Source organism: Talpa occidentalis, unplaced genomic scaffold (assembly GCF_014898055.3).
Source record: "Talpa occidentalis isolate TD23 unplaced genomic scaffold, MPIMG_talOcc4v2.1 talOcc4.5, whole genome shotgun sequence".
Classification (NCBI taxonomy): Eukaryota; Metazoa; Chordata; class Mammalia; order Eulipotyphla; family Talpidae; genus Talpa; species Talpa occidentalis.
In genome coordinates, this window is record NW_023604861.1 from 118,481,499 (window position 1) to 118,508,975 (window position 27,477).

The window sequence follows — 27,477 nt, forward strand, 5'->3', positions numbered from 1 at the left end:
TATTTGATGTAGAAGTGTCTTTTGAGGTCATGGGCTTCTGTAGGTATGTATGTTTGTTGCTCACTAGAAGATTAGTTGACACTACAGATATAAGAAGTTATCAGTTTAATTTATTCTGAGATCGAATACTAGATAAGAAGAAAAGTATGTTTTTAATCTTACTTTACGAACTCCTAGAGTATTATATTTCATTATGCAGAATCTAATAATAGATACAAAATATGTACTATTTACTAAATGAAAAATGTACAAAGCATTATATAAGCTACAGAAGGTGCCCTTGGTAAAAGAGAGGTATTTAAGACTTGAAAGCTTTAACATCGACTGTTTAACGTACTGTCTGTAACATTGGCCTTAAAACTTACCCCCCCAGTGTGGGGTTTTCAGAAATAGAAAAAGCAGTTAAGAAATATATTGTGTATTATAATTACCTATTTTTCATACTTCCTGATCTCCAGTCCAGTTTCAGAAAAGGCTCCCACAACCTCTGTGTGCTACATATGTTCATTATTTTAGTTTTTTTATTTTAATTCTTCACTAGACAGTGCTATACTTAAGAGGCACGTTTAGATAACATTGTAAAAATTAATTAAGACTAGTAATGTTTAGTTACCATAGAGAAATGTGACTTACAGTCTTAAGTTCTAAGGAACTTAGAGAACATTCAAATGACAGTCATGCTCATTAAGCATGTTACTGTCTCTTTAGCCCTTGTCTGTGGCATAAGTCCTGGTGTGTGTGTCGTGTGTGTGTGTGTGTGTGTGTGTGTGTGTGTAAATAGGTGTTCCCTTCTTTTGTCTTTAGGTTTTACTTGGCCACTTCTAGAGCATTAGTTAAATTAGTCCAAACAAAGTTTATTATTAGTCCCATGAATCTTAGTCGTGTTTTGAAGTCTCTTTATCTCATACCAGAACAAAATTATGTGGAAATATTAGAAAGGAAAATAAAACCAAAAAACTCCTGATGAAACCTAGCCTTATAGTTTCACATGAATTGTTGGGTTGGAAATTTGGCTTAAACAAATGTAAGCAATTCCCACATTATGTTAATAAATGTTTGGAGTTGCTTGAACCCCTCAGAGGATATGTAATATGTTTGGGTAAAGCTCATTTTTATATTATGGTTTGGAAATGTCTTAATTTATGATCTACTTTGTTCTTACAAGGATTTTAAGCAGCATTTCTGCTGTTATTATTTTTTTAATACTTTTTTTAAAGGTTTATTTATTTATGCATACAAGAACTGGGGTACAGGCCAGAGGAATGGGGGAGGGTGTGTGTGAAAGGATTCACCAGAGACAGAGTGGGGAACTGAACAGGCAGACTGAGTGAAATACACTGCTAAAGGGGGCAGCAGGCGAGACAGGAGTGGTCTGCTGCACCATGTGGGTTGCTCCCTGGCCGGCTGGGGCTTGAATTATGGCTGCAGATAGCTTCATAGTGCTGTGCTTAACCCATTGTGCCACCAGGGAGGCCCTCTGCTATTATTTTAAAACATAACTATTCTTTGATTTCTTCAATAAACATTTATGATTAAAATTTTATGATTGAGCCTAATACTAAAAAATACTTTATAGGGCCTCCCCGGTGGCGCAGCGGTTGAGCGCTGGGTTGCGAAGCTGCCCGCAGCCTCTGTGGCGCCGGTTTGATCCCCGGCTGCTCCCCGGCCACTGGAGGAGGGTCCCACATGGCACGCAGACCTCTCCTGCCGCCCGCTGCTCCCCTCAGCAGTGTACTTCGGTCCTTCTGCCTGCTCTGCTCCCTGCTCTGGCTCTGGTGAATTCTCTCACCCTCCCATGCTTCTGACTGTACCCAGTGCATGTATAAGCAAAACAAACAAACAAATAAATAAATAAATAAAACATGCCTCTATTAAAAAAAGAAATACTTTATAAATTCTATTTTATGTATAAAGGATTTATGTGTATACTAATATGATTGTCTTGTTTCTTTCAAGAAAAAGTTACCTTTACATATGTTTAAACTCTGCTAAATTCATGTTCTGAATAACCACCCCCAGAAAACTTCTCAAAGACCATCTCTGATTGTCAGATTAATTTCAATTTATCAAAAAGTGATGCTTTTTTCATCAAATTAAGTAAATTTTCTATTTTAATTTGGTATTTTGCTTTTAATTGGTTTTCCTATGATGATGATTACAGGAACAGAATTGGTATCATAAACTAAGGGTATTTAAATTATCACAAAGTAAATTTGGCATCTTGAAGTACAGTTGGCAGCTAATGAAAGTGTTCAAATGGACAGTTTAAACATTCCTTTGAAACAAACATTATTAGATGAAATATAACATACCTTCAGAAAACTGCTGTTTCACTTTTCTAATTAATAATTGTTAGCTATGGTGACTACTACCTCACACCATACACAAAAACCAACTGAAAATGGATTAAAGAACTAGACATAAGACCTGAAACCATAAAATACATAGAAGGAAATATAGGCAAAACACTACGTGATATGCACATCAAAGACATCTTTACAGACACATCACCCAAAGCAGTGATAGTGAAGGCAAAGATAAACAGCTGGGACTACATCAAATTAAAGAGCTTCTGCACAGCAAAAGAGACAATAACAAAAACAAAGAGAAACCCCACCGACTGGGAGAACATTTTTGCACACAACACTAATGATAAAGGACTGATCACAAAAATCTACAAAGAGCTGATGAGACTCAACAACAACAAAGAAAATAATTCAGTCAAAAAATGGGCCGAAGAGCTAAAAAGAAACTTCTCTGAAGAGGAAATGCAAATGGCCAACAGGCATATGAAAAAATGTTCAACATCACTTGTAATCAGGGAAATGCAAATCAAAACTACCATGAGATACCATCTTACACCAGTGAAAATGGTACATATTAAAAAAACTAGCAACAACAAATGTTGGCGAGGTTGTGGAGAAAAAGGAACTCTCCTGCACTGTTGGTGGGAGTGCAAACTGGTCCAACCACTATGGAGAGCTGTATGGAGATTTCTTGACCTACTAAACATAGAGCTTCCATATGATCCAGCAATTCCACTCCTAGGCATTTACCCAAAGGACACAGAAACATCAATTCCAAAGAGCACCTGCACCCCTCTGTTTATAGCAGCACTATTTACAATAGTGCTGAGCTAAGCTTTGGAAACAACCCAAATGCCCAAAAATAGATGACTGGATCAAGAAGATGTGGTACATACACACCATGGAATATTACTCAGCATTCAAAAAAGATAAACACATGCCATTTGCGGCAACATGGATGGCGCTGGAAGGGATCATGCTCAGCAAAATAAGCCAGAAAGAAAAAGGAAAATACCGGATGGTCTCACTCATAGCAGGAATCTAGAAAACTTAAATAAGGGACCAGGAAAATGAGTAACTATAAGAGAGTGAAAATCAAAATCAACAAACAACTATGAACCAGAGACACTCTATGGGGGGTAGGGAGCGGGGAGGGAAGGGATTGGGGTCAAAATAAGGGGGTTGCAATTGGATGGGGAATATAAAAATAAAATTTATAAAAAAAATGTTAGCTATGGGTAAGATGAAAAAAGCAAACAACTCTTCAGTGTTTTCTGTTCACCAAATTTTATTGTGCTTAAAAGCATTTAAAAGTAATTAAAAGTGGACATGCACTGATGAGACCAATTGTTGACTCTTTAAGAGGTTTTATTTCTGTTTTCTTTCCCCTTCAGTGGAAGCATTGACATTTCCTCCTTCTTCTGGGAAGTCATTCATCATGGGAGCAGATGAAGCCCTAGAAAGTGAACTGGGACTTGGAGAATTAGCTGGCCTTACAGTGGCCAACGAAGCAGATTCACTAACTTATGATGTGAGTAGTAGTTTTATCTTTGTTGTTTTTGCTCGAAAAATGAGCAAATTGCTGGCTTTGAAAGTGTAAATATAAACAATATTATTTTTTACCTCATGTAGAGATTAAAATTGTGGGCTTTCCCTGAATACATGAATGATTATAGTTTGTTCATTGATTTCAGAGGAATCACTAATTCTCTCTTCAGTTATGTGTAATCTGTATTAAATCCATCTGTGATTATTTACTAGAATTCTTGTTTACAGATTTCTTCTAAGATTTTCAATCTTGGCTTTTATTTTCTTGAACCGAGTAAGCATGACTATTTTAAAGTTTAAATTGGAGAATGTAGTTCTCTTCGTGTTATATTTTGCTTGTTTTCATTTAATGTTGTGCTACCTTGTATTGGCAAGATTATTTTTTATTATGTTCAAATTCTATATTTGAAGAATTGTCCATAGAAATAATTTGAGTCCTAGAATATCTTCTGCCAGACACTGTATTTTAATTTGCATCTCTCATATGTCTACAGCCACTAGAAATATGGGTAACCTCCATCCATTTTCAATTTTTGAGGTGATCTAAAGCTGATCTACAGTCTCTGCAAGGATTTGTTTTCTTCCAATTCACCCTTCTCTGTAGAATATGCAGCCCTTTGAAATCAAAAGTCAAAGTGAGATATTTCGCCAAATACCAATCTGTTAGCCATCCCTGCTGGAATCAGTAAACATCTCTAGGGGAAAATGACTCAAGATATCAGGCGTATGTCCTTTGACTGTCTTCCCATAGATCCTGGCCTGGCTTTTCTTCACTAGTCTTTTGATTTTCTAACTTTTAGATTTAACTCTGCTTTTCTGCTTGTCCTCAGTACAGCGTTGGTCCTACTTAATCTAGTGCATCTTTGTTAGCAGAAATTTCCACTAAATATTTGCATTCCCACAAAGAATTTATGCAATATGCAATGTAACTTAGTCCTCTCTCAAGAGAAAGCTCATTTTTTTTAGCTTTTAATTGTGAGAAAACTTGGTAGTAAATCTGTTACTCTGTTTCTGAAAGTAGATGCTTAAGTATATTAGTAATCTATTGCTGTGCAATAAATTGCACCAAACTTAACAACTGAAAGCAGTGAATATTTATTGTAGTATCTGTGGGACAGCATTTTGCAGGCAACTTAGCTGTATGGTTCTGGATCATTCTCTCAACTAGTCACATTTAAGACACTGGCAAAGGCTATAGTCTCATATGAAGAATGGACTTGGGGAGGATCTATTTCCGGCTCACTCATGTAGTTGCTAGATGGGATTGACTCTTTGCTGGCTATTGCATGGAAACATTCATTCCTCATTACATGGACCTGTCTGTGGTCTCCTAAACAGGATAGCTAACTTCCCCCAGTGCATTTGAAAAGGGATAGCAAGAACATCCAAGATGGAACGTTTTATAACCTGATTTTGGAAGGAGTTTGTTATCCCCTCCCCTGTATGCTATTGGGTCGTACACACCATCCCTAAAATGTAGAAGGAAACTACCCAAGGTATGCAAGGAGGCAGAACTGATTGAGTCATTTTAGTGACTACCTACCACACTAAGACATTCCAAAGGAATCGTACTACTCTTACGCATGAAAACCTTCAGTGGCTTAGCAAGAGCAGTCAAGGGTTAATTCAGTTGTTGTACCACTCACTCCTGCTAACCTCAACTCCAAGATAACCAGCCCCAATTCTTATAGTAGTTCCTTACCTAATATATTTTGTGCTCTCTTACTGTCCCAACTGTGACATACCTTGTTTAGATTCTTTAAACTATGGAGTTCTAAATTATAGTTTATATTAAGAGGGTAACCTCTGAGCTCAGACTGCTTGGGCTTGAATTCCAACTCTTGTACTTTTTTTTTAAGGATTTATTTATTTATGCATACATGAACTGGGGTATAAGCCAAAGGTGTGGGGTGGGGAGAGAGGATTCACCAGAGGGAGTGGGGAGCAGAACAGGCAGATCTACTGAAATACACTGTTGAGGGGAGCAGCAGACAAGACAGGAGGGGTCTGCTGTGCCATGTGGGTAGCTCCCTGGCCGGCTGGGTATCTCCTTTCTCTCTGGGGTATAAGTAATTTGGCAGTCTCTGTGCTCTTAGTGAGCCCCACAATGTAAGCACCAGTCCTAGGGAATAGGAAGGGGGATTGCCAGTCAGAATGTCTGCTATGCTATTAGGTTTACTTGGGACATAGCCTGTGTGGAGTACCCCAGCTCCTTTACAAGGTTTTTCCCTCTTTCAAGGGAGTGTGCCTCCACATAACCTTTGCTGCACTTTCTCCAGTGCCCTTGGCTGAGTTATCAGTCCTGCCACCCATGTCCCTTGTTCTAGACCATAACTCCAGGCTCTTCTCTCCACCCATTTCCTGTTTGATATAGTATCTCCTCAGCATCAACCTTTTTGAGGTCTACACTAGTCTCTACAGTCCACAGGATAATCAGTCCCCCTCTTAATGTTTGTCTATCTCTCAGAACAGTGACCCTATGGCTTGCTGCTCCATAATCCACAGCCAGTGGGGGACCAGACTCTGTTGTTGCCTCTGTTAAGGCCTATTAGAAGGGCCTGCTCCACTTCTTGCCAGGGTCTAATGGGTTGGGATCCTTTCAGGGCCTGCCCTGGGGCTCACTGAGGTATGCTGGGGCCTGCTGTGACAGGTCTTAGTGTGGTGGTTTGTCTTGGAGTATAAGGAGTTCGTATATGGTGCTGGTGTAAGGCCGAATTTTAGCTGCTTTTTCAGCTTTCCTATTAGTTGGAATGAAAAAAATAGTGCAGTTTTTTTCAGTTGTTGAGATGGAGATTCTATGGGGAAGAGCAACAATGTATTTTTTTTACCAACAGAATGTACTTTTTATAATATCTGATTGTCTCAATTTTAGCATTTCCTTGTTTTCAGGTCATAAACTTTGTTTACAAATTTGATGATGAAAATTTAGCTCATTAAAAGTATTGAAAAGGGCCTCCCTGGTGGCACAGAGGGTTGAGCACCTCGCTGTGAAGCTGTCTGCAGCCTCTGCAGCACAGGTTTGATTCCCTGCCGGCCAGGGAGAAACCCACATGGCGTGGCAGACCTCTCCTGCCTCGCCCACTGTTCCCCTCAGCAGTGTTTTCGGCTGTCTGCCTGTTCTGCTCCCTTGCTCGCTCACTCGCTCGCACGCTCTCTCTCTCTTTCTCTCTCTCTCTCTCTCTCTCTCATGAATCCTCTCACCCTCCCATGCCTCTTACCTGTACCCCAGTTCTTGTATAAAAAAATAAAAAAAATCTTTAAAAAAAAGTTGAAAAAATCTCAAAAATATGATCATTTTCTCTAAGAGGTTTAAAGATGAATTAATTTTGAACTCCTTGTGTTTTCTGTACTATAATTTAAGATGAAATTGCTTCTCTTTTTTATCCTCATGAATATCTATATTATTAAATTATTTTACCCTTTTTTATATTATTTAATTATTATGTTTTCTCATAATTTTCATATTTCTTCGAATAAAACCACTTGTTGACATATTTCTAATTTTACCTGTTGGTTTGTTATCTACACTTAAAAATTATAATGTTTTGAAAGTTGGAAAATGTGATAGTTTAATGACATTTAAAAAGCAATAATTTATGTTGATATTTTTTTTTCTTGTCCTGAACTTAACATATAGGTATCTTTGTTTTGTTTCTTTAATAGATAGCAAACAATAAAGATGCATTAAGGAAGACATGGAACCCTAAGTTTACATTAAGAAGTCACTTTGATGGCATTCGAGCCCTTGCTTTCCATCCCATTGAACCTGTTTTGATAACAGCATCAGAAGATCACACATTAAAAATGTGGAATTTGCAGAAAACAGCCCCAGCCAAAAAGTGAGACTATTCTATTTTGAGTAGTTCAAGTTTTCAGTAGAAAAATATTTTATTATTTATTATTGAATTCTCCAAATATTTCTTATAGTTTTTCTTCTTCATTAGTGAAATAAACAGGAGTTTTTACCTTCATACTCACAATGTATTAGGCTGAAAAATGGATATTTAGGAAGAAATGGTATTATCTCATGCTTTCCCAGGGTTTTGTGAATGTGGACTTCAATCCTTTTACACTGTTTTAAATGACTGTCATATTTAGGAACGCTTTATCTTTACTAAAGTTTTCTATTGTTAATGTAAACAGATAAAAGTATGTGTAAAATCATCAAACCTTTTCTACCCCAACCCCAACCCTACCTCATTGTTCATAGGTTTGGATTTATCAGGTGGAAGGGAAGAAAGACTGGAAGGGGTGGGGAACCTCCTTTTTGTTCTTGTCTTTTAGCCTTGAATCTTAGGTCATTCCATTTCTTACCAGAATGTCTAGGCCAAAAGGCAGTGTTGATGCCATCACTTACCTGCTGGTGTCTGCCTTACCCTATGGTTTCTCTCTAAGCATGTGCAGTCATAAATTGGTATAAACCCTGCTAGTCACCAAGCTAGTCCTGTTTCTACTTGGTGGGGCCCATGTTGGAGCTCCCCCTTTCCTTTCTTTCTTGTGTCACATGGTTCAGAAGCTAGAAGTCACTCTTGCTACATGAAAGGGTTGAGATTACAGAAATTTCGCTATGGGCAGCAGAGGATATCTGTTGTCCACTTTAAAAGAGATCAGAGACATTCCTGCTATGTCTCATACATAGAATAGATAAAATACTTGCCTTATCAGTCTTAATCAGATAGTGCAACCAGAGCTTGTAAAATCATGTGAAATACTTGGATCAGGTGTCTTTAGCAGAGAAAAATTACTTCCTGGTTATAAATTGTGCCTTTTGTCTAGTTCTTTAGTCACAGTGGCCATCGCATAAGACTAGCGAATATGAATGTCTCATCATATAGTCTTGTTTAAAATTTTGAAAAACACTGAAACAAGTTTCTTGTGGGTGATAGATACAGACCAGAGGCACAGGGCGTGAGAGGACTCACCAGAGACAGAGTGGGGAACAGAAAAGGCAGATTGACCAAAGTACACCGCTGAGGGGAGCAGCGGGCAAGATAGGAGAGGTCTGCTGCACCAAGTGGCAGCTCCTTGGCCAGCTGGGGATTGAAGTGTTGCAGAGGCTTCGGGCAGCCTCATAGGTTGTGTCTTAACTGCTTGCACTACCCGGGAGGCCCTTAAGCATAGACATATTAAGCATCATGGAGAGGCAAGGAAATTGAAGTACCATTATTGAAGTTCTTTTACCTGCGTCATTTTGTCCTAAGCTGTTTTACTAATTAAAGAATTTTACTTAACCCTGTATCTGGTGTTTTTCCTATTTTTCTGTTTTGTTTTACGCATAAAGGAACCTGAATTTCTAAGGTTAAGTAATTTGCCTGAAGTGAGCCAGTTAATGACAGCACTGGAAATTGAATCCTGAAATTTATCATTTCAAAGCCCTACGATGTTGTTTTCCCTCAGTGAAGCTATCTTTCCCGTTAATCAAATAGATTATGGCAATGCTAAAACCACAGTGGCAAAATATTGTTACTAAATAATAGTCTTGTTTCTTGAAGCCACAAAATTATCTGGTTGGTGTTAAGTAAGCTTTTTTTATGGTATATTACCATAATGTTGATATTTCTAAATTCAATTTTATGACATACATTCAGTGATACTGTTTATTACTGAAACTTGGAGTGTAAAGTCTTTTTTTTTTTCTCTAATTTAGGAGTACTTCCCTTGATGTAGAACCTATCTATACATTCAGGGCTCATAAGTAAGTATCTGCTTCCTCTTTGTTTTAAATCAACACTGCTATATATCAGCCTGATTGAAATTTTTTATTTCTCTCTCACTTATATATAGTTTTTCAAGATTTGTTTAAGCTTACAAGAACTGGTGTATAGGGCAGAGGTGCAGGGGGTGAGAGGATGCACTAAAGCAGAGTGGAGAACAAAATAGGTGGATCTACTGAAGTACACTACTGAGGGGAGCAGTAGGTGAGACAGGAGAAGAAGTCTGATGCGCCATGTGGGTCACCTCCCTGGCTGGGAATTGAACTCGTGTTACAGTGGCTGCAAATAGCTTCACAGTGCTGCAACTTCACTCTTTGCGCCATCAGGGAGGCCCCACTTATATATTTTTTGGTGTGCTGTGTTTTTGCAGTTAGTAGTGGCTTTTGTAAATGTAAAAGAAACTGGCAAGTAATGTAATACTAAAATACAAGTTTATCATTACCAAATAGGGAACCTTGATAAAATTAGATGTTAGTTACATTATATTTATTTATTTATTTGTTTGTTTGATTTTATTTATTTATACAAGCACTGGGTACAGTCAGAAGCACGGGAGGGTGAGAGAATTCACCAGAGCCAGAGTGGGGAACAGAACAGGCAGACTGACAAAATACATTGCTGAGGGGAGCAGCGGGCGGCAGGAGAGGTCTGCGCACCATGTGGGACCCTTGCCGGTGGCCGGGGATTGAACCGGCGCTGCAGAGGCCGCGGGCAGCTTTGCAGCCCAGCACGCAACCGCTGTGCCACCAGGGGAGGCCCAGTTACATGATATTTAAGTGGTATATATTACCTTAAAATAAAGTTGAGGCCATTAGGTTTAAATGTTAGAAGTCCTGGCCATTTTTTCCTTAACGATAACCTAGATAAGAATATGTGATCATTTTTTATTGTAATCACATGTGACATTTGATGCTTCCATTTAAGCTTATGGAATGTGTTATTAATTAACTTACTCAGCACAGAGATTGGTAGACTTTTTATATAAATAGATAGTAAATTCTTTTAGGCTTTCCGGGACACATTATAGCGGTTGTATATTATTTTTTGTTTTGTTTTATAATCTTTCAAAAATATAAAAGGTCATTCTTTATTATTTTTAACAAATCCTATTAGCAGGTTGATTTTTGAGAATAGAAATTATTTTTTATCTTCAGAGGTCCAGTGCTTTGTGTGGTAATGAGCAGCAATGGGGAGCAGTGTTATAGTGGCGGCACTGATGGACTGATCCAGAGCTGGAACACCACCAACCCCAACATTGACCCCTATGACTCTTATGGTATGTAAGTCCACAAATGTTTGAAAGAGTGAAATGATTTCTTTTCATAATACATATATGGGTAAAATGAGATAATTTTGAAATTATCATTAATTGATGAAAGAGAACCATTTCTTCATTTTGTTAAAAGAGACACATATTTAGAAAACAGTGTATAAAAAGCAGTAAGACTTCCCAAAGTCTTATTGATTGGAAATGCTGACTTGATTGACCGTTTTCTTCATTTTAGGCACCAGTACAGTACTTGATGCATTATTACTAATCTGTAATATCACAGTTCATCACTATTCTTTTTTTTAATTTTTTACATCATTGTTCATTTTTAAACAGTATTTGCTCTCCCTCCCCCCAATCATCACTATTCTTGATGACTAACTTTGAAGGAAAATGAGTCTTGGCGTCATCTTCTATGGATTATTACTGGAAGATTAGAGGCTAATGACAATGTTCAGTGCATCAAAATATTTTAGAAGTCTTAAAAATTAAGAATGTCCTTAAATCTTGGGAGCAGTACCACGACATCCACATTGTAATCAATCACTAGTTATTACCAAAAAATTCCCTTGTAAAAATGTGTTTAAGACTTAACTATTTTGGTTGCCCCTTAAATTCTAGAATGGGATCATATTTTTCATAAAAGTATATTTTCATTATTATTCTAGATTAATTTTACCACCAAACCTAAATAAAGAAGTTCTATAAACAAAAATTTCTCCAAACATTTATTTAACAAGCAATTAACATATATTTTATGAAATTCTCTTATAAATGTATCTGTTCCATGCCTTTTCTTTTTTTTTTTTTTTTTAAATATATTTTATTTATTTATTTATTTGTACAAGCACTGGGTACAGTCAGAAGCGCGGGAGGGTGAGAGAATTCACCAGAGCCAGAGCGGGGAGCAGAGCAGGCAGAAGGACCGAAGTACACTGCTGAGGGGAGCAGCGGGCGGCAGGAGAGGTCTGCGCGCCATGTGGGACCCTCCTCCAGTGGCCGGGGAGCAGCCGGGAATCGAACCAGTGCTGCAGAAGCTGCGGGCAGCCTCTCAACCCAGCGCTCAACCGCTGCGCCACCAGGGAGGCCCACCATGCCTTTTCTTATTTCCTTTCTCTCTCTTGCCTCAGAGGAGCAATTGTGCTCAGTGTGTCCTAAGTCAAAACCTTCCCTGTTTACTCTTGCCTCATTCTCGTTTCCTTTTTTAAGATTTATTTATTTTTATTTATTTATTTATACAAGCACTGGGCACAGTCAGAAGCGCGGGAGGGTGAGAGAATTCACCAGAGCCAGAGCAGGGAGCAGAGCAGGCAGAAGGACCGAAGTACACTGCTGAGGGGAGCAGCGGGTGGCAGGAGAGGTCTGCGCGCCATGTGGGACCCTCCTCCAGTGGCCGGGGAGCAGCTGGGGATCGAACCAGCGCTGCAGAGGCTGCGGGCAGCTTCGCAACCGAGGGCTCAACCGCTGCGCCACCGGGGAGGCCCCTCTTGTTTCCTTTTTGACTGCACTCTGGTATCTTCCTTTTCCTCCCTTCTCCCACTCCCCTTCCTTCCCTTTCTGTCTCTCTCTTTGCTCTTTGTCTCCATCCCTGGGGTAAATTCAGGTGTCTCCCATTCTGACAAGGGGTCTCCTTTTCTTAACTCTCATTTCTAGAGTTTAGTCTCTTTCCTTCATTTGTGTTTCTGTGGTGGTATTGTCTAGGAAACAACTACTAGTTGGTGATTCCATGCCCTTTCTCTGTGCATCCTCCCTTTACATTCTGACTTCCGGCTGTACAGGCTTCCTGTTTGGTTGTGATTTGGTAGATCACCTACCCCAGGGTCTCCGAATAGTGAGACATGGGTATGGGTATGCTATAACTGTTAGTTTATGTGTAATTTATTTTTTAGCATTCCCAGACCTAAAAAATAATCTACCAAATCATACCAATTAAGAACGTTCTTCATTTGGGTAGTGCAGAGTTGGGGGAGAGGGAAATGTATATCACTTGAATATAATAGGATTATCAGAAACCACCTACCTAATTGCCTGATCCCTCCAAAGGGGTATTTTTACAATTCTTATTTTAGTAGATCTATTTAGTGTATCTCAAGACTGTGACTGTTCCATCTTTTTTTGACATTTGTACACTCTGGACATTTTTGACACTTGTGAGAATTTCCTGTACTTCATTAACTTTTTATTTTTCTGGTCTTAAATATTAATATTTATCAAGGTCTAGACACTAATTCTTTACTGTATATGTATGTATATTCTTTGGGAAATTGAATCCACTGCTAGGCATTTATGTACTGTTAAGTCAAATTTCTTCTTTAAGTTTTCAGACTGGCCTATCAGGTATTTCAAAACGGCTATCTCATTGTCTGTAAATCCCTGCAAGTTCTGTGTTTCTTCCCCCATATGTTCTGTGAGTTGGAAGCAATGCCAGAATTACCCAAACTAGAAACCTAACAGTATTACTCTTGATTCACCCTCTAAATGTTTCTTTAATGTATTCCTTCCGCTTTGTCCCTTTCACCTCTGACCCAGGTTAGGTTATCATTGTCACTCTCCAAGTTTGTTGAATCAGTTCCCTTGACTTCATCTTGATTCTATCTAATTTGTCTTCTACACAACAGATGAAGTTAAATACTTAACCCTGTTGGTTCCAGGAAACCTTTCTTTCAGTGGTTCCCCATTACTTTTAGGAGAATTTCCAAGTCTCTTAATAAGTCAAAGAAATCCTGCCATAAACTAGGCAGTTCATGCCTCAAACATCACACTTGTAATTATTTATTGTTTATATATTTCCTCACATATCATGCTGTTTTTCCTTCTGTGATTTTGTAGGTGCTACCTCCTTTCCCTCTGTTCTTTGCCTGGCTAGTGTCTGTATACTCTAGGTGTCATTCTCCAACAAGCTTTTTTTCTCATCCCAATTATTCTCCATAACTGGTGTCTGTCACCACTTAGCACACTGTTTTTTAAGAACAAGGAGAGTATTGTGTCTTAATTGTCTGCGTGAACCCAGCATCTAGCATAGTGCCTGACAGTACATCTTCAAGTATTTTATACCATGTCCAAGTGAGGATATGGGACAGATGACAGCATTGACGTTTTAAGTAACATCTGTGAACCATCTAAAAAGTACTACTTCATAGAGTCATATAACTAATAAATTAAAGTTCCCAGTATGACTTTTTTTTTAATGTTTTATTTATTTTTGCATAGAACTGGGGTGTATGCCAGAGGTGTGGGGAGGTGAGAGGATTCAGTAGACAGGGTGGGGAGCAGAGCAGGCAGATTTACTGAAATACACTGCTGAGGGGAGCAGCAAGTGAGACAGGGGAGAGGTCTGCTGCACCATATGTGGGTTAGCTCCCTGGCTGGGATTGAACTCAGACTGGCAGTGCTGATAGAGCTGAAACTTAACTCCTAGGCCACAAGGGAGGCCCTCCCTATATGACTTTTATCATGAGACAGTGCTAAATCATCCTCCTTTTACCTTCCTCCCTCCCTCACATGTGCGTTATCCACATGGCAGTTATTGGTATATGAAAGGATTCCTGTAGGTCTCAGTTCATGACTATGATGAATGTCAGAATCCTTTTGCTCCCAGGAAAACTGCTATTCATAATACAGTGTGATAAGCGATCTAAGGAGTATATCCAGTGTGCTGGAGAAATTCAGAGGAGGAAAGGAACTCTGTTCATTTCCTCAAGTAATATGAGTTGTGATTTCTCTGAAGGTAGATTAAATTCAAATGATTTGTATTAACATCATTTAAAAATATCTAGACAAATGGAAGGGGAAAAGGGAAAGATAAAAAATTACATAATTTTTAAGAGAGAATAATATGTGCTTTTGACATTTACATATATTTAAAACTGTTTATTTTCAAGCCTGTTTTTAATTACAGCAGAATTTCAAATGAATAATAGAAACTAGGAATCTCATAGCAGATGCTTTTGTTTATGTATTTTACTTTCTCTGGAATCTATGTACCTTTATGATTTGTTTTTTTGGTCCTGATTTTGCATTTTTGATGTTTTGTATAGATCCATCTGTTTTAAGAGGCCCTCTGCTAGGCCACACCGATGCAGTCTGGGGCTTGGCTTACAGTGCAGCACACCAGCGTTTGTTGTCCTGTTCAGCAGATGGCACTCTCCGTTTATGGAATACAACGGAGGTTGCTCCAGCCCTAAGTGTATTCAATGATAATCAAGGTATAAACTTTTAAAAATTATTTTTCTGAATCTTTCATAGAATGTCTTGTAAAAACAAACAAATAAATGATTCTATAAACTCTTACTGTTTAAATATAACCTAGAGTGTTTTTAAAGCAAAGCATATTTATTTGAATTTCCAAGTATGTATAATTTCTGACAAGTGACCCTGTTGTTGATATGACAGGGAAGGTATCTGGAGTAATCACATATATTTCATGGGCTAGAATCCAGCACACAGGGTTCTCTTACACAAGTTTTAGCATAAAGTAACTGAAAGAATTCCCCAGGAGTGAGCTCCAAACGAACTTTTTCTCCTTATCTAGGAAGAGGTGTACAGATACAAAACTTAGCTGCCCAATGTGAAAGATCCTTGTTGCCTCCAGTGCCCCTGGACTGAGGAGGACTTTGTGTCCTTAGAGAGGGGACTGCTGTGTCAGTGGCAGCAAGTACTGCCCAGGACAGTAGGTCAGTTAGGGTCCAGGTGACAGTCTTTTTTTTTTTTTTTTTTTTTTAAAGATTTATTTATTTATTTATTTATTTATTTATTTATACAAGCACTGGGTACAGTCAGAAGCATGGGAGGGTGAGAGAATTCACCAGAGCCAGAGCGGGGAACAGAACAGGCAGGCGGACAAAATACACTGCTGAGGGGAGCAGCAGGCGGCAGGAGAGGTCTGAGCGCCATGTGGGACCCTCAATGGCGGCCGGGGATCAAACCGGTGCTGCACAGGCTGCGGGCAGCTTCGCAACCCAGTGTTCAACTGCTCCGCCACCAGGGGAGGCCCCCAGGTGACAGTCTTAGCATCCAGTAATCACCACAGGAGAATCTGTTATGGGCAAGAACAAGGTGGTCTCTCACCTGGCTTTTTATTCTTAATGTAATGTTCTTGTAAGTATAATGGTATTGTGAATCTAATATTATTTCATTGTGGTTTCAATTTATATTTCCTTGATGGGTAATTATTTTGAGCACTTTTTTATGTACTTTGTGGCCATTAATAGATCTTCTTTTGTAATACAAACATTTTTGAACTTTTATTGTTCTTTTGTTAGGTTTTTAACCAAGTGAAAAAATCAGATTATATTCATATATAAATATCATTGTTTCTTTTTAAGTTTATATATAAGGTTCAAGTTTTAATAAGTTTTACCATGTTCTATGGTTCATATTTTATGATGATAAATAAAAATGCCCTCTTTATTAAGTTGCCTACATTTGGCAATTCGATAAAGTATGACTCTTGATAAATGACAATTGAAAGTTTAACTTTTTAAATTTCATATTTTTAATGAATTCCTAATAAGAGATGAGCTTTTTATTTTTTATTTTTTAAAAAAGATTTATTTATGCATATTAGAGCTGGGGTGTAGGCCAGAGGTGCTGGGGGGTGAGAGGATTTACCAAAGCAGAGTGGGGAGCAGAACAGGAAGATTGACTGAAATACACTGCTGAGGGGAGCAGCGGGCGAGCCAGGAGAGATCTGCTGTATCATGTGGGTCACCTCCCTGGCTCAGGATCAAACTTGTGCTGCAGTGGCTGTGGATTGCTTCATAGTGCTGATGCTTAACCCTTGCGCCACCAGGGAGGCCCCAAGAGATGAGTTTTTTAAATGAGGAATTCCCATGATATCACTCTTAAGTCCCATGTTGAGTGGGAAACAGCAGAACTTTTTTTATTTTTGCATAGAATTGCAGTTCAGACTAGGGGTGCAGAGGGTGTGAAAATTCACCAGACAGAATAAGGGAGCAGAACAGGCAGATATACTGAAATACACTGCTAAGGGGAGCCATAGAGAAACAGGAGAGGTCTGCTGTGCCATGTGGGTTAGCTCCCTCAGGAGCCAGGGACCAACTCAGGCTGTCACAATGGGCCTTTGAGGTGGTAATGCTGAGACGTAACCCCCCCTATGCCACGGGGGAGGTCAACAGCAGAACTTTTAATTTATACATGTTTTCCATTTGTTTTACAAATAAAAACTTGCATTCCATTAATTTATTAGCTGAATACACATAGAAAATATGCTGAACATGTAAGGACTATAACATAGATTCAGGCTGAAAATAACAAGAGTTCATTTACATTGAATGATTATGAGCTAATTTGTATTCTAATGTTGAACCTTACTTCTTAAGAAAATTGTGCCACTATTTGTTTTGCAATATTTTAAGTATATTGTCATTGTTATCCTCTAATTGCCATTCTTTTTGAATATGCCCTGACTCTTTTAGAATTGGGAATCCCTGCTTCTGTGGATCTGGTGAGCAGTGACCCAAGCCATATGGTAGCTTCCTTCAGCAAAGGCTATACAAGCATCTTTAACATGGAAACACAGCAGCGCATTCTCACTTTAGAATCCAACGTAGATATGAGTATGTACACCATTTTTAAATAGTCCGTCTTTGGGTTACTTTTAAAAATTAAAACTACTGTCATCAACAATGAAAGATAATTGTTATTATAAAGTGTTCTGCCTCCTCAATCACACATCAAGATTACTTAGAATGATTCAGTGATTTACAATTGACTTTATGAATTTAATTTGTATTGCTCTTTAATTCTTTCTTTTTAGCAGCCAATTCTTCATGCCAAATAAATAGAGTGATCAGTCATCCCACTCTCCCCATAAGCATCACTGCTCATGAAGACAGACATATCAAATTCTATGATAACAATACAGGTGAGAGTTTATTAAAAACTGATTATTATTAAAGCAAAAAAAACTTACTAATTTAGTTTTTTGTCAGGCTTTATAGTCAGGGAGTAAACACTGAATCACAGTATTCTCCCAGCTCAGTTTTTGTCCATTCCTTCCAAATTGATGACATATATAGAATCATTGTGGTTTATTAGAATTAATAGACTATATTTTGGCCCTAAGAGCCAAGTTTCTCACTGCAGATATAGTGAAAAATTCATTCAAGTAATATTAAAACTTGATCTGTTGCTGTGAATATATTGGAGAAAATGAGAACATGTTAGAAGTAAAGGCATACGATCATTATATTTTGTTTAAAATTGTTCAATTATTGAATAGCCTTGGTGTTGCAGATGGAAACCCCCTGAGTCATAGCCTTGTTTTTCCGTAGGCTAATCTTCTTGTATTATAACACTGTTTGATCCTGATTGAATTGAAAAGGGGTGTGGGGCCTTTCTCAGTTCTTACTAGTTTACATTTCTATAGTCTAAAGAATATTCATTAACAGCTGTGTTAGGGAAAAAACACTGTATTAGTGCTATTTTCTTTTGTTTCTGCTATAGTTGGGCCCTAGAGTCAAGGTTAACTTTTGGTGACTTTGCTTAGCTGTTAATAATGAATAATTTTCTTTAATTCTTTTTCTATGTATTATTTCTACCAAAATTATGATCAGATTTCTCTCTGCTCCTCTGGCTTTGTCTTAGTCTCTTAGTATAAACCAAATAATTTGCCTGTAGCTACAGGATATAAATTAGGTGATTAGTGATGTTTGAGTTCTAGTTCATAAACATGGCTTAAAGAAATACATGTGCAGATTACTGACTTTCATATTGTTCTTTGAAAGGCAAAAATATAATCTGAAATTTGAGCTTTTGTTTTTCACCATTGCCATGGTCAGAGTGAGGAGGGAGACATTTGTTTCCGCTGATTAAAAAAGCTATTGATACGGTAAATGCAGAGAGGACTAACTGGAGATGCAGAGAGGACTAACCAGTATAATATAGCTGGCATATTTTCAGGATGAGAAAAGTCATTATTAATAGAGTAATAATCTCTTTTTTCCAAAGGCAAACTGATCCACTCAATGGTAGCCCACCTAGAAGCAGTTACAAGTTTAGCAGTTGATCCTAATGGCCTCTACTTGATGTCTGGCAGTAAGTACATCAACTATGGATTATTTCTTTATCCTTATCATTTTCATGCTATTGTAATATTTTCCTTTCTTTTGTATAGGTCATGACTGTTCAATACGTTTATGGAACCTAGAAAGTAAGACATGTATCCAAGAGTTCACAGCTCACCGGAAGAAGTTTGAAGAATCGATTCACGATGTAGCTTTTCATCCATCCAAATGCTATATAGCCAGTGCTGGAGCTGATGCACTGGCTAAAGTATTTGTATGACACAATGCATCATCTCTACCTTCTAGCTCTTTATAAATAGTCAACTGCACAAAAGATATTCAGAAGACCAGGGCAAGAATCAGTTTGTCTTGCTCTTTTGTTCTGCTGGAGGAGCACAGAGAACATTTGTTAAAAGTATAGTTTTGCAATTCGTATACTGTTTTCTAAAACTAAAGTCTGTTCAGGTTGCTGCAAGCTCAGCTGAATCTGTGAGCCTGAAACTGTTGCAAATTTTCCCCCCAAGTAGATGCTTTTATTTCTGAAGTTGTTCTAATTCGCTAGGCAGGCCGAGCGAACATAGGTTTATCTTGTCCCTATTGAGTAAAAGAGGGCACATTATAAGGAATATTGTAAAAAGCTTGTGGCTGGGAATGAGTTCAAGAAGAGTGAGTTTAAGAAGAATGAGTTTCAGAAGAGCTAGGGAGACCTAGCTCTCCCCTGGGAAATCTTGTTTCACACATTAGGTAGTTAAAAAAAAATAATCTTTACCATATCTGCTATACTAATCCCTGTGTGCATAAAGACCAGTTGCAGTGTTAAAATGAGTTTTTTAATTTAACTGTCTTTTCAACTGTTCATATAAAGCACCTGGCAAAGAATTTACCTATTAGGGAAAAAAAGAAATGCAATAATATGTTAAATATATTGTTATTCTGAAATGTGAAATATAATAGTTTGTAAGCAGATTTCTATATTGTATCACTTTTGAAAATAAATTTGGTTTTATTCTAAAGGTTAGTTGTGAAAAGCACTCACCATTATGAAGAATAGTTGATAGAGTCTGCTTTTACTAAAGGATTTAACTTATTCAGGTTTAAGATTCTACTTATTTTGAGGGCAAACCGGACATAATTTATTAATTTAAAAATTCACTTTATTCATGATATTTATAGTGTCAGAGTGTTTATTTCATATCAATGAAATCTTACCTTTCAGTGGTTGAAAAGACAGAAGTTATTTGCCAAGTACTTATCTATCACCACCCACATATCCATGCTTCAGATGATCTCTACTCTTTCTTTTTTGTATCTCATATTAAAATTTATCTGACACCTACCCAAAATAGTTTATAATGATTATATTTTAATAGTCCAAAGAGTATGGTTAACCTCAGGCAGCTGCTTTTGCAAAAGATCTAAATAAAGTAAGTGTTTTATAACCCAGGAGTCCTCTATTAATATCTCCAAGAAGAACCTCCTGGAAATTGGGATGGAAGAGTTCAGTATGTGATATGGGATAAAGAGTTCTCTCTCTCTTTCCCTCCCCCATTATTAATTAGGTATTTAATTGGAATACACAACATGTTTTAATGGGCAGTGAATCAATATTATTTCTGGGGGAAAAATTATGTCTTGAAAGACCAGGGGTTTCTGAGCCTACTTTGCTTGTGACTCACACGTCAGCTCTTGGGATTCTCACGACTGCCCATGTCTGGCCTTCTGGTATATAAACCTCATCCCTGCAACTGTCTCACCCCTCCTCACTCTTTCTTTTTTTGCCCAAAATGTCAGAGACCAATCTAAAAACTAGAATAAATTACTCTATATAATACGCTCTGAAACTTTTAAAGGTCCATATCCATAAATATTTTAACCTTTTAATATAATTCCTACATTCCTATCCCCACATATTCCATTGTAATAACAGCATCTACTCCTTGATGAAGTATTCTGGTGGTGATGCAGGCAATAATTGACAATTATTCTTAGAATTTTTGCTTGCCTGCAACTGAATTCTGCAGAATGCAGGCAAATTTTCTTTGAAGTTAAAGTACCTGTGCTAAGTTTGCCTGATTGTGATACAGATATGCTTTAATATTTTGACAGAGATACCTTGTCCATTTGTCTGTGCTTTGGTTAACATTGGGCTCAAGGCACTCCTTTGCATCATCAAATGTATTGACCTGGATGTGAGCTACCAGGTGTGCATTCCCACACAGATTCAGATTTCCATGTTGTATTTGGTGAATTCCTCTTTTGGTTTATTAGAATAAAGAAATGGTTTTGTTGACCTAACATGTACAAGGATACTGGAAAATTTCAGTCAGGTGCTCTTACTTGGTATCTTAATTATGGACATCTGCAAAGCTATTCTATCAGTTATTGCTTTAGTACCTTCCATGGTCTGCAGTGCCTGCTTTATTTGCATCACTGAAATTCTCAAAATGAAGAAATTCTCTTCACCTGCATTTTATGTCTCATGGTTGAAAATTTCTTTAGTGGGTAGAAAATAACCATGAAATATGTAGACTATAATGCAAATGATGGAACTGTTGAAAGTTCCTTAGAAAGCTGGTGCTGTGCCATTGGAGAATGCACACAGAAACATGTTCTTCTCCACTAGCACTGTATGATCTTCCCTTAGAAATGAGCCAAAGCTGTCTTCCAAGCAAATAGAAACATATATCTGGTTTTTCCCTCAGCCTATCAAAAATTCAGTATAAATTCATAAAGTGAACAAATTCAAGATTCAGTCATTGGAATGCTATCACAGTGCTTGATTTGTAAATATTCTGGATGAAATATATTGGAATAGTATGAAAATTGGCAGGAGCTGTGGGATCCTGCTTTATTTTCATATGCTATGGATCCATCCCTGGAGCTTGCAGCACCCTTCTCAAAACTCTGCTGTCGTATGGAGCTCATTTGCTACTCAAACCATAGACAGATATTTAAAATAAGTGATATAATAACCATCAGTATTTTTCTATTGAACAAGTTTAGCGATTTTTGCCATTAAACAGATAATTAGTTATGCAAAGTATTTAGCTTTTATAATCATTTTAGTTATGACTAAAAGGGAAATTGAGCTGCATCACTGATAATGAACTTTGTGAGAAATTTTTGTTTATCTGACTTTCATTCCTTAAGTATTCTTGCTATAAATTTCTTTTGGAGATGATGATGGAAATTTATTTGAAAGTGTCTAACATGTATGTATATTTTATAAATATATATTATATATATTTATAAGAATATATATAATATATATAGACTACACACATATATATATATAAAACCATAGGTGCATTTTACTGTTTTGTATTTTCATTTTTGAAGATAGTGTACACAGAAGGTAACGATGAGTATGAAGAGTGTTGTGCTATTTGCTTTTGCAGTATAATATATAGTTCTAAATGTTTAAATTACTGTATATATACTATATTCAATATAGGCTAGCATGCTTGTTTTAAAGACTGTCATTCTAGTTTATTAAAATCTGAATGTAAGAAAACCTGACTATTCAAATGTGAATTGAAAAATATTTCATTCTCAGTACTGAACTACTCCATTGACATTAGGCTTTAACAAAACTGATATCATCAAGAAGGCAATAGCTAGAGAATGAGAGGTGCCTTTAAAAATATATATAAATGCAGCCTTACAGCAAGAATGAGGATTGGGTTGTGTGTGTGTGTGTGTGTGTGTGTGTGTGTGTGTGCTTGCCAGTCTGTGAAGGTCCTGATTTGTGACCATCGATGTCTTGTTAATGTTATCTGCTCAACTTCTAGGATTTCAGGGGACATTTTTTGCGCTGTCTTTGTGCTCACCTGAGCACCATATGTATTTTCCAAGACTTTTGGAATGTTGAATTGCTAGAAATTTCAATAGAGGGAAAAAACCCTGTAATTATAGTCAAATTTAGGTAAAAGGAAAAATTATTGGTTCACCAAAATTATTAGATCTCTAATGTTGGCTTAAGTAAATGTACTTTTAAAGTCTCACTTTTTTAGTACTTCATATATTCCCCCCTAATACAAGAACATGTCATGAAATTCTCATGTGATGAAGATTCAACTTGTGAAGTTATTTTTAGATACCTGAGCTAGTTAAAATTCCACCTAAGAGTAGTCTCAAAGTATTTAAATGGCATCTTTCATATCTACCTCTTTGTCATTGCTGCCATTTTAACTAAAGCAAGTCTTTGACATCTAAAATGATGGTTGGATAAAACTTAAAAATCTATGTTGGTGCTTTTCTCAGCCTTTGTCATTTAAGGTATACTGGACTAAGATGTCACTAATCGGGTTGAAAGACTTAGGATTAATTTTAGTTTTCTTTGAAAGAAATGCTTACAATTTACCATCATTGTTGATAGTGGAGAATCTCCGGTTAGTATGTTTGTGTGATATTTTCAACCAAGAGCCAAGCTGTTACTAGATTTATCTGGAAATAGGGCTCTACGTGTAATTTTCTTCAGCTTACTTTATTCTTTGAAAGCTATGTCAAGGCTGTTAAGTACATAAATCATTCATTTTATTTACTCAGAAGTTGCCTCCATTGCTCTTGTTCCTTGTTTAGTTATTTATATAATTGTAGTACTTTTAAGTGTTTGACACTGGGATTCAGGTTATATAAAATTAATAGCTGACAGAAATTACACATATATTTTTGTGAAGTGTAGCAGTTCCTAAGGTTCATTTTAGGGAAGGTCCAGAAAACTAACATATCTGTGTTTAAAAACAAAGGCCGAGACATTGGTAAATGATTAGAATCATTTTTACGTTAGCCATTGAAAGCTTTTGGATTGGCCATATCCATCATTTAATTGGCTCACCGTGTCAGTGTCAAGATGCCAGGTTGATAAAGTATTTGAAAGATTGCCTCCATTTTTTTAATTAAAAAAAAGGCCAAACAGATCCCTATATCCTGCTTATTCCAGCAATATTCCTGAAGCAGTATTTAAGGGTCAGAATTTTGTGGATCTTTGCTTGTATTTAATTAGGACCACACATTCTTGTCATCCCTCTGATGCAAATTGGAAAGTTCGTTTTAATTTAGATTAACTCTAATGTCTGCCTGGGTTTTTAACAGGCTGTGAACCAGTGAGTGCCTTGTTAATGTAGAATGATTTTTTTCCCCCCTGTGTTGTATGTTAGCTCCTCTCTGAAAATGTCTCAGAGAATGGCATTTCAGTTGACTTGTAGAGAGCTGCTAAATTTGGTATTTTCAGCAATCAGAAAGTCTTTGGTCTACCGTATACCTCCCTCTTAATTTTTTATTGTTTGATTAATGTTTGTCCCTTGAGAGGAAAAAAAAAAACAAACAACCTTTTCCACACACTTTTTTCCAATCCAGATTAAAAGGTATTCCCTATACCCATCCCAACTATATGATCTGATGCTTGTTTTTAGAAGGAATCACTTCTTTGTAATCCTGAAATCTGCTGGTTGTTTTATGTCTTCTCAATTTGAGTTTATTAGAGCTGACCTCAGGCAACTTCAGTACAGATTCCTAATTAACTCCTTTCCACATACCACCCACACCCCAACTTGTGAGCCCTGGGCCAGAATGTTTGATGTTCAGGTATTTTAAATTTTAGTTATAATATCTATGTAAATTAATCCAAATGCTAATTTTTGTGGTGCAAGAAGCTTCTTTTGTAAATTCAGGGTGTGGATAAGCTAATTAAGATACCCTTTTTTTGGTGGCTCTGAGTGTATTATTTGTTTTTAAATAAAGTGTATATAGATAATATGCTATAGGTGTCTCATGAATTGAAATATTTATCAGACTTGGACTACAGTGGATTTACAGTAAACGAGCTAAAATACCTTAATACAACCTGATTTTATTTCCCTCCCCCTGTGGTGGGGGTGGGGGAGGTATAGTAAAAGGGTGCAGAGAAATAAAAGGGTGTTAAAGAAAGTAGATGTGATTCCTGAGGAATGAATTGATCTTAATTATTGACTGTGAGGAGTGTAGAGAAAGTCTCTCATTAAAGAGAATTTTAACTTTTAAAAGGGAAAGCCAGTGAAAATAAAATACCCTTTAAGATTGGATCTTTGATAATTTCAGGGACATCTACTTTAAGAAATTGTATACACATACATAAAATTTGATGTGCTTGTAGTTTTCTTTGGCTACTTAATAGACAAGCATAAGCCTTCTACACCTTTTGCCCCTTCAGAGCAACATAATTTTTCAAGAGCTTCCCCTCCCCAGAACTCACAGTTTCTTTGTTAAAATCTGGAGCCACAAATTTATCTGCAAACTGAAAAGTTACCTTTGACCATATCCTTGAAACTAAGCAGTGTTCTCTGATGTGTTGACTGCTGCTGTAGTGATGCGTGTTATATCTTTTGGATGTACAAATGTTTTTGTGCTCATGCCAGAAATGTCCCTTTTAATGAGAATTGATTAACTGGATTTATTTTATAGCAATCTAAATCTAGCTTAGACGGCCACAGGGACTCTAGTTTGATAGACTCTAGATCAGTCCAGGTTCAGAGTGGTATTGTGACCTGTGCTGGGGTACCAAAGACCACCATTGAGGTTTTTAGGGGTCCCAGAGCAGTCCTGGCACTTAGGGTAGGCTGCAGGAACACACTTTAACCCAGAGGATCGCTTCACTTTATTTCTGTTACATCCGTGGTTTACATTGATTAGGACATTTCAATTCCATGGAGAAGCACTGACGTGCAACTTTGAAAATTAGAATCCTTTTTTTTTTTTTTTTTTTGGCAACACAAATTTCATCTAGTTTATTTTGTGTACTTTCAAAAACATACAATCCAAAAATCTGCCAAATAGAAAATGACTCACTTTTAGTTTTATTTAGATAGCCTACAAGACCTTAAGCACTTTCTAGTTGTTATTAGACTAAAAATAATATAGCTTCAGGCAGATCTGAAGAATGATGTGATTATTTAGATGAAGAAAGTGTGCAATAACCTGCTGATAGGGAGAGCTTTAGTTCATAGAAAATTCTCTTGTCCTTGGTGATTTGGCCATTCACCTTACCTGAAGACTGGTCCAGATGTCAACTCCACATTGACTTTTCCTGTGTGCCTCTTAAAGAGGTAATTAATCAGTGATATAAAGGAGAACCCACAGTAAAACATCTGTTACAAATAGCACTTGGAGTACTAGAGCTAGTATTGTTATTTGATGTACCAAAGTTTTTCATTTCCTGGTAAGATCCAGTATGTATCCCAGGTTCTTAATCTTTAACCTCAAACCAAAGATACTTTTGAATTACCTCATATAATAGCACCATCAAATTAAGGATAATGGTAGGGAAACCCATCATACACAACTGAGAATTCCCAAAGTGAAAAACTTTCTCTAGTTAAAAAAAGAAAAATCCTGCATGGAAAGCAAAGTTGTATGTTAGACCTGAGTTATAAAAATAAGCACCTTGTAGTTGTATAAAATGTGCTGAAGTGTTGAAGTATACAGGAATTCAACCACTCCTGGAAGTGGGACCAAGGCAGTAATTTTTCATAAATCATCAAGATTAACTTAGAAGAAAAGAAATTTCATCAAAAACATTTCTTTGGATGCTGGATAACTTGGGTGAGGGCATGGGGATACCAACAAGGAAAATCACCCAGCCCTGTGATCTGGGCCCACCATTCACTGTTGTACTTTCCTTGTTAAATGGAAGGATGACCTCTGAGATCCCTTTGACCTCTAAAACTGAATGACTCTGAGATGGGGCAACAAGGGGCACTAAAACTAGCCAAAGACAGTGCCCAAATAGTTTACCAGTCACTGTTGCAGTTCCAGTTCTGCCTTGTTTGTTATCGGTCTCTGTTAACCTACATTAACATGCAAAGGATCCTAGAACTTCCCTGGTAAGTGTTAGACCAACATAGCTTTTATTTTATTTTAGGAAGCTAAATTGACAGAAGTCAGCTTTGCTGTGTTATCTACACATTCAAAATGAATACTAGACATGTAAGAAATGTCCTAATGTGGTCAAATGATCTACCCCTAAGGTGAGAGAATATAGTATGAATTCTGTCTTGAATGGTCTTGACTATGCTTTAAAAAGCTACTTTATATATTTGCATCTTGTTCTGTAGCCCACTGAGCCCACACATTTCAAAATACCCAATTGATGGAATAATTTCATTTATTTAAGGAAATAACTCAATAGTCTCATATATTACGACAGTCATTTATAAATTAACACCAATGTTCCCTTAATACTCCACTGCTATTTAGGAATGGTTTTATATGTGGTAAGTGTCTCGTTATTTTGCTGTTTAGAACACAGCTTGTTCTGTACATAGATGGTAGGTAAACATGGAGACTTCTGCGTTTGATACTTGCTCTAATGAATGGGAATATTAAAGTACAGCATGGATACCAAGTAAATAATGTTAATAGCCTCAGCTAATGTTAGGTTAATGTGAAGAAATTACATTAAGGATAATGTTAAGGTTAGATTCTGCCATTTATGATTCAGATTTTGAAAGTATGCAGGTTCAGTTAAAATACCATTTAACAATCTAAATTCATTTCAGTGGAAACTTTGTTTCTCAATGAAATAGTGCCTGTTAAGTTTTCTTGTATATCTCAGGGTCAGAAGAAATCAGGTATAC

General features: G+C 37.1%; 1 protein-coding gene across 2 annotated transcripts in view; it reads left to right on the forward strand.

Annotated features, from left to right (window-relative positions):
* STRN (striatin) overlaps positions 1–25,601 on the forward strand; it is a 93,781-nt gene extending 68,180 nt beyond the window's left edge. For both annotated transcript variants that reach the window (XM_037528230.2, XM_037528233.2), the window contains 9 exons: positions 3,701–3,837; positions 7,518–7,693; positions 9,502–9,549; positions 10,723–10,844; positions 14,876–15,043; positions 17,276–17,416; positions 17,617–17,724; positions 18,810–18,896; positions 18,976–25,601. In XM_037528230.2, coding sequence (XP_037384127.1) covers positions 3,701–3,837; positions 7,518–7,693; positions 9,502–9,549; positions 10,723–10,844; positions 14,876–15,043; positions 17,276–17,416; positions 17,617–17,724; positions 18,810–18,896; positions 18,976–19,145 — 1,157 coding nt within the window. In that variant the 3' untranslated portion in view covers positions 19,146–25,601. The remainder of the gene's footprint in view (positions 1–3,700; positions 3,838–7,517; positions 7,694–9,501; positions 9,550–10,722; positions 10,845–14,875; positions 15,044–17,275; positions 17,417–17,616; positions 17,725–18,809; positions 18,897–18,975) is intronic.
* Positions 25,602–27,477: the final 1,876 nt, after the last annotated feature.